Source organism: Dermacentor andersoni, chromosome 6 (assembly GCF_023375885.2).
Source record: "Dermacentor andersoni chromosome 6, qqDerAnde1_hic_scaffold, whole genome shotgun sequence".
NCBI classification, from domain to species: Eukaryota; Metazoa; Arthropoda; class Arachnida; order Ixodida; family Ixodidae; genus Dermacentor; species Dermacentor andersoni.
This window is the reverse complement of record NC_092819.1, coordinates 81882531-81894597: the sequence shown is the minus strand read 5'-3', so window position 1 is coordinate 81894597 and position 12067 is coordinate 81882531. Positions and strand designations below refer to the sequence as shown.

General features: G+C 47.6%; 1 protein-coding gene across 1 annotated transcript in view; it reads left to right on the top strand.

Annotated features, from left to right (window-relative positions):
• LOC126522463 (glutamate receptor ionotropic, kainate 2-like) overlaps positions 1-12067 on the top strand; it is a 364802-nt gene that overhangs the window by 312787 nt on the left and 39948 nt on the right. The window contains exon 12 of the mRNA XM_072288773.1: positions 5409-5607. Within this exon, the coding sequence (XP_072144874.1) occupies positions 5409-5607 (199 nt within the window). The remainder of the gene's footprint in view (positions 1-5408; positions 5608-12067) is intronic.

Sequence of the window (12067 nt, the reverse complement as noted above, 5' to 3'; positions counted from 1 at the left end):
ATTTTGGTAGCTGAGTCCTTTGGCCGCAGTCCTTAGGGAAGCCTGACACGTATTAACGCGACAGTGCTTAGGGCCCCGTGTCACAGAAGATCCAGTGTTGGTGCTTGCTTCGGCGTCCAGCTTCGGACGTCGTTTCGAACTACCCATACCCAGGCCCTCCATGTGATGCGAGAAACTTACTGGAGTAATTATACTTCTGAAGCTGAAATACGTGCAAAAAATTGCAAAGTACGACTTACAGAGAACCTACAGACATGGCAGTTCTCGGATTGTAATTTCAGTGTACGAGAAAACATAATTATGTTACGCGACCACTCAAACAAACCCCTTTAACAGTGTTTCTACCCATTATAGACCGGCGACAGAGTCCGTCATTTGCGCGCGCCGACGCGTGAATATCTCAGAGTCCACGGAGTCCACTTCCTTGAAACACTTCCAGATGGCACCGCCGCGTCGCGGCCCACGCAAGAAGCCGCGTTTCTAGCAGAAAGCCCGCCTTCATGTATATAGCATTCACCGTGAACTTTTCCCGGTAGACATTACGATTAGATGTGGTGAAGTTTACGCGAAGCATGAGAACCAGTCCAGGATCTTTGAACTGCTTTCCTCATTTTTATTGCGATAGCAATTACATGGACACTTCAGGCGCATTTCTGCCGTCACCGTGAGACCCCATATGAGTGAAAGCTTATGAGGGAGAGCCGGCGAACGTGGTTTAGTCTCGCGTGCGCGAGCGAGGAACGTGGCCCGGATGCGTGCCCTCTCCTGCCGCGCGCGAGGCAGGGGTGGTGGTGGTGAAAAGCATTTATTGGGCTATATGTACAGAGAGGTGCTCGGGGAGAGACCTCTAGCTGGTCGCGCCCCTTGCAATACTGGGCGGAGTCTCTCATTCCGGGACCCCGTTGGTCTTGACCGCTAGGCATGTCCGCCGAACTAGGGCTTGTTGGGCCGATAGTTCCTGGCAGCCGAGTAGGGCCGCTTCCCAGTCCTCTCGGGAAGGGGCGATGGGGGGAGAGAAGTATTTTGCCTGCATGCCCAAACCATGTGGGAGGTGTCGGCCACCTCCCCACAGAAAGAGCAGCGTCCGTCAAAAGAAGGGTCAAAGTGCTTGAGAACCGCCGGGCGCAGCAGGGTGTTTGTAAAGAGCCTAAGGAGTGTTCGTTCGCCAGCTTTACCCAGTCCCTTCATAGGAACCGGGTAACGGCGGTGTTCGGCGCGATAGTGCTCAGTAATGTCTTTAAAAGAAAGAAAAGGGCTGTCATCTGGGTCAAGGTCCTCCTAAGTGATGCCTGGTGCCCGGTAAGTGAGTGCGCGGGCTGCCTCATGGGCGGCTTCGTTACCTGGCATGCCTTGGTGGCCGGGGACCCATATTATTGAGCGATGAGTTGGATCGCAGTCGCGAATACAGCGGCGAAGAATTTTGTCGGCGAGAGGAGTGATCCATCCGAATTGAAAGTTACGACAGGCTCCACGGGAATCTGTGAGGATGAATTTAGAGTCGGGATGGGAGGCTGCGAGGGCGATCACCACCTCCTCCGCATGCGTTGAGCTGGGTGCTTTGAACGAGAGGCCGTCCACTTGTCTTTCCTCGTGTATGATTGCAGCCGTGTACCATCCCCCCCTGGAGTGGTTGGGGCCTGCAATATCGACGTAGAAGACGTGTTTCTTAGAGCCATATAGTGGCGGTGCAGGGCATCCGCACGCGCCTGGCGCCGGCCACTATGGTCCTGCTTGTTCATCTTAGTTGGACGTCAGGCTAGGGAGGAGGGGCATTGTTTTCAGGCGGCTGCTAGGGTGCCTCGATGCCCTGCTCGCCCGCTGCTCCGCACAGAATAGGGACAACCGCGGCATCTACTACGTCGCAGACGCCTTTGGCGGACGCCGCAGGGACGCGTTGCCGGCGCTCGTGTGTCTTGAAAGCGATCGGCGACGTGGCCAAAGTGCGTGCCCGCGCGGCCCTCATCTTCAAAGCGACTTGCGATGTTTGCAGAGTGCACATAGTCCCGGTAGCTTCGTATGCACTGTGCTTTCGACGTTTCGTTCGCGCTGAAGTGTGAGATGCATGAAGGTCAATTCGCTTGCTGCTGCCGCGATTCCTCACTCCAGAATTCTGACAGCGAGTTTCCGCGCTCATCGAGCGAAATATGACTATGTTTAACTCTGCGCGCGGGACACCGTGTTGGTTAATTTAGTTAAAGCACGTTGGCGGGTTAGTTGGTTCGAATCCATGATAGAATGTGTAAGCGCAACAGAACAAGGACGTAGAAAGAAGCAGACACATGAAGACAGCGCTTTCTCCCTCTCTTTCTCTCTCTGTGTGTGCGTTTCTTCCTACGTCCTTGTTGAGTCACGCTTGCACATTCTATCATTGCTCGTTTAGCTATTCAGCGAACGTTTACAAGTTTTTATGGCCCATAAAGCTAATATCCTTACTTCGTACAGCTATCTACAAATTTGCTATAATAATCGGTGTTTTGCCTTTCGGGCAGACCTGCAAATTCTTTCTCTCCTAATCGACTAATATAAAGGGTTTCAAATATTTCTTTGTCACGACGAGGGGAGAGGATGAGTTTGTTATCAGGTAAGGCACTCTAATGACATCTGTCACAATTAATGGCCAGATGGTAAGGCGATTTATAACAATCGAGGCAATGGTGGTGTTTTTGCAAGCGCGTGTTGATACATCGCCCACTCCAGCCAACATGTACTTCACCACAATGTAGAGGGATCAGGTATTCCGAAACTACTTTGCAGCAACCATACGTGTTGATGTGTTCTGTTTGGGAGCCAGATTTTACAGCTTCATTGCTGTTTCCACTCCTTTCACGCGCAAGGGAAGAAATCGTGCCCGACTTCTGCGGCTGTAATTATTGGGTTTGTAGGTACTATATTCGTCCTAACATTTTGTCTCTTTTTTGTTCGTGTTATGCGCGCTGCTAGGCGTAACTGTAAAGAAGACTATTCCTGATGGATTGATAGAGGGGGTGGTAGTGTGTGTAGTAGGAGTATTAGGGCACAAGTGCAGGTCAGACCTGGGCCAAGAAAAGTCGATAGGTGGTGGTTTCTTGGAGTGATGATATGAATATGATATGTGTGCGACGCTGAACTATAAAGACGCATTTCAGCTCTTGGTGATGAACTCTTATGCAGGTGATTGACTGTCTCAGTGATTTAATAATGAAATGACATATGCCATTGGGGGCTGCCTCCAGATTAATTCTTTGCACCGAGCTTTCTTTAAAGGGGTCCTGTATCACCTTTTTGATCAAGCTAAGTATACCTTGCTAAATAGGAGACAGTGGTGTGGTGAGCAGCGGTAGCAAACATTACCTAATGGCACGATAGAGATGCTTGCAGATAATGGCCGTATTTTGGATTACGTCACAATAAATTATTATTTTGAAAGGAGTATGGAAACCGCAGGCACTATGTATCGGCGATACTCTACGATGTTGGTGGGGTTTCGTATTACGTCCAAAATAAACCGTTATATTGAAAGAAGATGTGCAAGCAAAATTTAGAATTGATACGGTTGTGCTTTTGTGCCCTATTTTTGTTTTACGAACAATATAACACATCCTTGGCTAAAAAAGGCACGAGGAAAGTATTGTCGAGGTTCCTCTCCCGGGCTTTATCGACGCTAGAGTGTGTGAATTCCGCCACCCCCTTCATGCTACAGAATTGTGCATAGATTAAAGTGCGCCCTATTTCTGACACATAAATTTGTACAGTGTGGAGAGTCGGGCTGCGCCATTTCCGTAAACCAGCTTCACAGCGTTTGCAATTGCAGTCTGAAGCACTCCCGCCCAATCAGTATTATCATCTGTTTCACTCAGGTTCATCACTCACGCGCCATGCAATGCCATCCGCCGACTCGCCCCCAAAGAACATGAACGCTCTGCATTCCCGACGCTCACGTTTGTTTTTGATATTTACATCTTATTGTGTCATTTGATACTTGTGCCACGCAGGAGCCTCGCACATGTAGCTTCGCAGAAAAGCAGCCATTGCTGTTTTCTACGTTTGTCTAAGTTACGTCGCATAAGCCCAGATCGGTAGGATTACTAAGTATACGCAAATTAAAAAAAGAAAGAAATGTTCGGCCTTTGATCAGTCGGCGCGCGTGAGACTAAGGCTCAATTTGCTGGGAGCTCAAGACATGTTTCTTTTTTTCTCAGAACAAAGGAACATTCCTTACCACAACAAGCCATTTTCGCAAAAAAATCCATTATGGCGATGGTCCATTAATAGAAATACCTTTGAAATCAGGCTTGGAAAGGCTCTTGGCCGCCAGGCCACCACCGCCATTTCTAAACACTGCTATGTCAACAGCGCCTGAGAAACATAAGCTCATAAGCCCAAGGACACTGTATAGGTTATTTATCTGCTAGCTCTGCTGCTCCCAATGGTACTCATTGCATGCTAAATTTGAGCAACCCGGTATAAGCAAGATAATCGCTTTCAGTGTATTGACACGATTACACTAGAAGTTGCTGCACTTTCGCCTTATTGCGGGGTACGAACCGAAAACAGTCCGCACAGCCTATTCGGTTTCTCCCCTATTGTTGTAGTACATCCCAGCCACATTGTCAGCACACTGCAACGCCGTTTTATATTTATTTTGCAAGTCTTCAAGCTGCGGTCACTTCAGCTCACATAACATTGCAGGCCTTGTTTTTATTTCTGGCGTCCGTCCCGCTATTTGAGACAGTGAATAGAACAGGCGAGTCGTGTGTACGTTCCATACCGTGTCTGCGAAATGTAACACCGGTTGTTTGTATAGTTTCGCGCTTGAGGCACGCTTCGAATACAAACACAATATTATTTTTCTTCCTCTCCTCTTCAGCTTCGCACTTCGCTGTACGATGCCATCAGCCGTCATTCTCTCTAAGTTCTTGCGAAAGCTAATGTTTATCCAAGTATAAGCCTTAGCTTGGCAGACGTAGAAACGCACGGCGCCAAAAGGCGATAACCAGCCACTGTAAAAACCGCTCAACCCGGTCTTATCCGCAGAGATACCTACCAGAAAATACAAACATAGTGTCGGCGTTGGTTTGCTGCGCTATAATCACTGTCCAGCCAGTAAGGAAATGATGGCAAACTTGCTGGAACTTCGTACATGTGTCTTCCATCTCGATCGAAGACACATGTGTGTACAAATTCTTTCGTGGTGTACGGCGTACCGCATAATCAAGACATGGTTTTGACGCGTAAAATCCCAGAAGTACTTTTGGTTTTCCATTTGTCGCCGCGAAGCTCAAGATGTTGAATAAAGCAAACATATCATTGCCGTCGCACATGAGCGATACAGTAACACCTTTCTTGTTTGCTATGCAGCCTTTCATAGCCTTTTCAAATGTTTTCAAGCTGCATATAAACTCATGAGCGCCTTCCTGTCTTCGTTGCAGTGCTGTGTCGACGCGCATCATTGCAAGCATATGGTGGTTCTTCACACTCATCATGATCTCTTCATACACCGCCAATCTGGCCGCTTTTCTGACGGCGCAGCGAATGACATCACCTATCGAAAATGCCCACGACCTTGCCAAGCAGACCAGCATCGACTACGGGTGCCTGTTGTCTGGGTCAACAAAATCATTCTTTCAGGCAAGTGGGGACACTTTATCCTCCTGAGGCTCGGAAGCCTGGGGAATATAAAGCTTCTGTGGAAAATAATTCCCTTCTTTTTTTCATTATTTAATTAGTTATTTCCCTTCCACAGCATCTCATCGGTATCACATTCCCAAAGTAGTACTAGGCAGAAATCTTCAAATAAAAAAATAAAGAAAGGACGTGCAATAAACGCACATCATCACGCACAAAAACGTACAGAAATAATCGGCGATTATTGTGGACATAAGCGAATACCACGACTGAATGAAAGCAAGAATGAGCGAACGACAGAGTTAGCGAGAGAAAGCTTTCCTTTGAAAATCTGACCAACGACCACCCAAAAGCGACGTACCGTATTAACTTACCACGAGAACGGCAGAATGTGCCAAAGAAAGATATTTCCTGTACAAGAAAAGAATAGCAGTTAGGCTAACAACAAGAACAAAAGAATTAAGAAAAGACGAGAAAAGCGGCAGTTATGCCACGCCGGCATAAGCAAACCGGGCACAAGATTACATTGCAACAGTTGCACAACTAGGCTGTAATCCTGAAGAAGGTTACGAGCGTCAAAGTGTGAAGGATATTACAGCGGTTGACACGTGATGAGCCCTAAAAAGCTATCGCAAAGGTAAAAGTACGAAGTTTCTCAGAACTAAGGTTTTACTATCTGCGCAAGCGCAACATTCTTTCTTTCTTATATATTGCTATAGCAATTGAAACCATCGAGGCCCACGGCGACCGTCGTTGTCATCGGCGTCGCCGTGAAGCTCTTTACAAAGGGCAACTGCGATACGATTGCACGCTGTGCCGTGCATGCGAGGGAAAGTGTGCGAGGATGAACTGAGAATGACAATGATTTGATGCGCGCGGTCGTTTGGAGTTGACGGGATCAAACACGTGTGAAGGATGGGGGAGAAGTGTTAGTGCGCGTCTCTTCCTCTAGCCCTGTCTGGCTACGCATGGCCATCCCCACGGCTGAACGCATACGCGGCTTGCGCGCTCTATTTGGGAGCAGTCTGCGGCGGGTTCGACTGTTCGTTGAGCCAATATGGCTCGCCGCTTTATGTGCGCTATTTTACCGCGCGCCTGGTGTTGGAGGTCACGCAATCTTGAGTTTTGGAGACGCGCTGAAGGTAGCGGTGCAGCATCAAGCGAGATGTGTGTATGCAGGACACCGTGCCTGTTAACTAGTAAGCGAATGTTTACAGCAATTTATATGGCCCATAAACATTAACCTTACTTCGTGTAAGGTTAATTGTCGCTGTCAATGCTTCACCTTTTGGGAGAAACTGGGATTCTTTTACGTGTAGCTTCTTTTGCGAACCCTCCCTCAATTTCCTGGCTGTGAATGGGTGCTGCTGTTTTGCAGAGTAGGTCCCGCCGCGCAGGACAGCACTACTATCTTTGCTACCCTTACAAGTTTCCTGGTTACTGGCCTTCTTTTCTATGAAATTATTTAGGGATAAAAAAAAACACACCTAAATATCCTCATGCAACAAATATGGTTAATAAAAACACAATTCTTTTCCTACAACAAACATTTCTATGCGTACTTTTCTAGTGTTTGGGGCATGGTGTAATTTTTTGGTTGATCTTTTACTGAGGGAACTGCATTCTACAGTAGCACTATCTCCAGGATCGTTTCTTTCTAGACGGTGCGTGGACTCTAGACGCCATGTAATAGCAAAATGGGCGAATAGAAGAAAAAAAAAAACGTATATTGTGTGGTAACGTGGGTCGCGTGGTGGGTGTATTTGCATCGTGCCCCCTTCTCTCATAGGCATCTAATCGCTATGGTGCAAAACGTTGTGCATAATATAATAAGCTGCATGGAGTTAAAGCGTTACCACTTTGGGGTATTTCGCGCACTTCCCATGGGAATATATATATATATATATATATATATATATATATATATATATATATATATATATATATATATATATATATATATATATATATATATATTTAGATAGATAGATAACTCGTTATGACGGTGGTATTACGTTTTGTGGCTGTATTGATGCAATGCTAAACACATTACCGTCGACAGTCATCGACTGATCAATTCGGCCGGTTTTACAGCGTGAGGGGTTGTTGGCTCATTATAATAGCCATTTCGGTTGGCGATGGTGTCCGCCGCCAGTGTCCATCGCAGCTATCCCCAAGAACGCGAAAAAAAAAAAAATCCAGTACCCGCCGGGATCGAACATGGCACCGCAGCGCTTGAGTATGCTACTCCATACCACTGAGCCACGCTAGCCTTTTTCTTTATTACATGGGAGCAGACTCTTAAGCAAAATGAGAAAAATCAAAGCGCTACAAAATGATGAGGTGACTGAAAACACATTCAAAAGTCAGGCCAGCACGTACAAGCGTCCTATACTTGTTACTTGTGCAGCGTACGCACTGCGAACGTAGTTTGTACGCTGTAGCTTGTGTTGCCTGAGCCTCGCCAGAGCTCGACTTGTAGCGGAAAAGTGCCCTGAAGACGCGCCCTTGCAGACACGCTATGTGAGACGCGCGCCGCTTAGCGTCGACTCATTCTAAGGTCGACGTGCACACTTCGCATTGCAGTTGCTTATTACGCCAGGTGGCACGCCATGTAGCAGTGTATGGGTAGCGGTACATTGTAGATAGACAAGTTTTGAGGAAGCAAAAAAAGGTTAAGCATATGTATAAAAAATCCTAGAATGGAAAACATGCATGGTATACCTGAATGAATCAAACAGGTCAGGTAAATGTTCGTCACTGCTCCGTTTCAAAGGAGATGCCAATACAGTATCATCATCACCACGATCAGCATCGTATCTCGCCACTTGTCAAGCGATGTGAGATGCGTGCCGCATGGTGTCGATATGCGCGCACTGGGCATGGCAGTTGCATGTTGTTACACCAGGTGGCACGCCGTGCCGCACTTCATAGGTGGCGGTACACGGTAGACAAAGAATGTTTGAGGGAAAAAATGAATAAGGAGATGTATAAAAAAATGATGAATTGACAAACATCTATAGCATACTTTAATAAATCAAGCGCTGCGTGACTATTTGTCATCGCCCCGTTTCAAAGGGGATGCCATTCAATAATTTTCATTAGCACCATACTGTGCCACTTGTCACAACTTGACATGCGCTCCACGCAGCGTCGATACTTTCAAATATTGCATTGCAGATGCGTTGCGTTGTACAAAGTATAGGGTTGTATCGTTGTATTATTGTAGTGCTGCATTTTGTTGTAGCGTTGTATTATTCTAAGTGCAGCAGTTGCATGTTGCAGTTGCGTCTTGCGCGCAGCTGGACCCGGACAACTCAAGCAGGCTAGGTGACTCTTTGTCACCGCCTCCGTTCAAAGCGGATACAAATAAATTATCATCGCCATCTTCCTCACCACCGTCGTATCGTACCACGGGTCAAGAGATCTGACATGTGCGCCGCGTAGTCTCGATACCTGTGTTTATTCGTCGGTACACGTTATGGCGACTCCTCGCAACGTATGAATCCTCTAGTGCGTGCTAGTGAAAAGGAAGCTCCTATGGAGGCGCTCCTCCAATTTACGCTGTGACTGTGCTGCGTGTGCCACACAGTCCTGTGACTTTTTAAAGATATATTTGATTCATGTAATCTTTGTACATCGTGTTTCTTTTGGTTTGTTTTGTGCAAAACAGGTGCATTTCTATGTTTGCGTTGTCCACTAGGGCGACGTCGAAGCACCTACATGTGCAACGCGATCGCAGCGTGGCAGTTGAGATGACCTTCAAAGTATAAATTTGCTTATGCCATTTTTTTTATTTTACACGTTTCACGAAAGCGTCGCTTCTCATATTTCAATATGTGGGTCGGATATGTATAACTATTTTTTTGTCAGTGTTTATTTTTTTTTCGACCGTAGGTGCAATGTCTTTAACCGTTCCTTCTGCCTTAGATGCAGATTTTCATTCGGAGTGTTTAGGACGTAAAACAAGCATTTTTGGGCAAATGTCAAGGTTATAAGTTGACAGCCACTTCTCCAAGTGTGTTGTCAAACTAACTGTCTCCTGGTGCTTGTTTCGGAAAGATTTGCATTTATTTGTGTAAACGCAGAGTTCAAGACATGAGATCGGGTGATGGTTTGGCATGTCGACGCGGAAAATTGCATTTTCAGGTGAACGCGTCATAATCTAAGTTCAATGCACGGGCGCTTCTGTTGTCTCTGAAGAGAAAATGTTTTCGAGAAAATAAGGGCCAATTTTCTGAAAAACTGACAAAGATTTTATGGTTAACATACTTTCAATGGTTCGGCATGAATTTCGGTAGGCATTAGATGCTTTCGAAATGAGAAAGAAAACTGACAAGCCAAAGAGACAATGTAAAACCGAGTACACAGGACCTGCGCTTTCGAATTAATTTGGGGAAGGACTTAATGCAATGTGGAATATATTGTAAGTGGGGTTTCAGTAAATATAGCTGAACAGACGTGGCTAAATAAAAGATAGTATTACCTCAATCATTTTCGCTCTAACGCCAACAAAAAAGGGACTGATAAAAGCGAGAACAACAACTAAAAGAGCTGAAATGGTGGTTTTATATTGCTACGGAACAGCCGCCACAGTGTGGCTGCACTGAGGACGACGAAGACGACGTGTGTGCCGGTTTTGATATAGCGTTCATGTAACAAAATTTTAGATTTTTACCTCCATTTTCTGAACACATAAGCAAAGTCTGCCCGACTCTTGGCCAATCCCCGCGAGTGGGTAAGCGCCAAACTCATCAAGGACATCATCATCATCATCATCATGAGCGTCGCCATTTTGGCCTCCGTGAGCTTACCTGTAGATAAATTGTAAATAGTATTCGGCTTCAGCTTCACGTAACATTAGTTTGGTGGAGGTGGACGTTCCCCATACCCGTCATGCAGCTTAGCAGCGGTCGCAACGGCGAGAATGCAACTTCGGCTCCTGCTGGCGGCACTTCATCTACGCAAGCGTCTCCGCCTGCAGCCCCGACCTACGTCGCCGTTTCCCCCCCTCGGGATGCTGGTGTTTTCAACGGAGTCGGCAGTCCTGATGTTGACGACTGGCTCCGCTTATACGAACGTGTCAGCACCAGTCACAGATGGGACCCGACTATTATGCTTGCCAGCGTACTTTTCTACCTCGACGGAGCTCCATTGGCGTGGTTCCAGATTCACGAAGAGGAGATCTTGAGCTGGGATCACTTCAAAGAGAAGCTGCGTGACCTTTTTGGCAATCCGTTCGGTCGCCAAGTCAATGCCAAGAATGCCCTTGCCACACGTGTACAGACGTCGACCGAGTCATACGTGTCGTACATTCTCGACGTGTTGGCCCTTTGTGCCAAGGCTGACCCGAACATGACTGAGGACGATAAGGTTAATCACGTTCTCAAAGGCATTGCTGACGACGCCTTCAATTTACTGGTGTTTACGAACGTCACCAGCATCGATACCATCATCAAGGTGTGCCGCCGTCTCGAGCATGCTAAAAGCCGCCGGGTATCCCAGCACATCACGCGACTTCCCAACACAGCTGCTACGTCATCCTGTGACGACCTCTTCCACCAGCCCTCGCGATGTGACAACTTGACCCGTATCATTCGTCGTGAGGTCGAAGCGGCACAACCGGCGGCCCCTTCATTCCCGTTACCTGATCATTCTCCGGTGACAATTTCCTTGATCCAGGCCGTCATCCGTCAAGAATTGTCCGACGTCGGCATGCAATCCATTCGTTCCGTTCGCTCGGAACATTTGTCTCCACGCACGTCCCCACCGCGCTCTTCTTACTCCTCTTATGGACAGCGCAACCCCTCCGAATGCCGAACCGTGGACGACAAGCCGATTTATTTTAACTGCCGACGCATTGGACATGTCGCTCGTCACTGCCGCAGCCGCTGGACTTCTCCGACGCGCTATTATACTGATTACCCCCCTCGCTCCTCTAGCGCATCCTTTTCCTTCGCCCCTTCTATACTCGCTCCATCATCTGACCCTGCGGCACCTTTAACACGACCCCGCTACTCCCGCTCGCCCCCGTCACGCCGTGCTCCTTCTCTGACCTACTCACCGCACCCCCGACCGGAAAACTAGACAGCGCAGCTTCTGGAGGTGAAGCTGCATTGACGACATTGGCACGAAATCCTCGCTTCACCTTACCCACGAACAAGAATCTTTTGGACGTTCTCGTCGACAATGTTCCTGTGTGCGCGTTGATTGACACCGGGGCGCATGTGTCCATTATGAGTGCTGCTCTTCGCCGTCGGCTCAAGAAAGTTCTCACGCCCGCCCCGAACCGAGTTGTACAAGTCGCCGACGGAGGGACTGTCGCTATTGTTGGCATGTGCTCTGCGCGACTCACCATTGCTGAGAGACACACCATTGTTCTCTTCACCGTCATCGAGCATTGCTCTCACGAGCTCATTCTCGGTCTGGATTTTCTTGCCAATCATTCTGCCCTCATTGACTG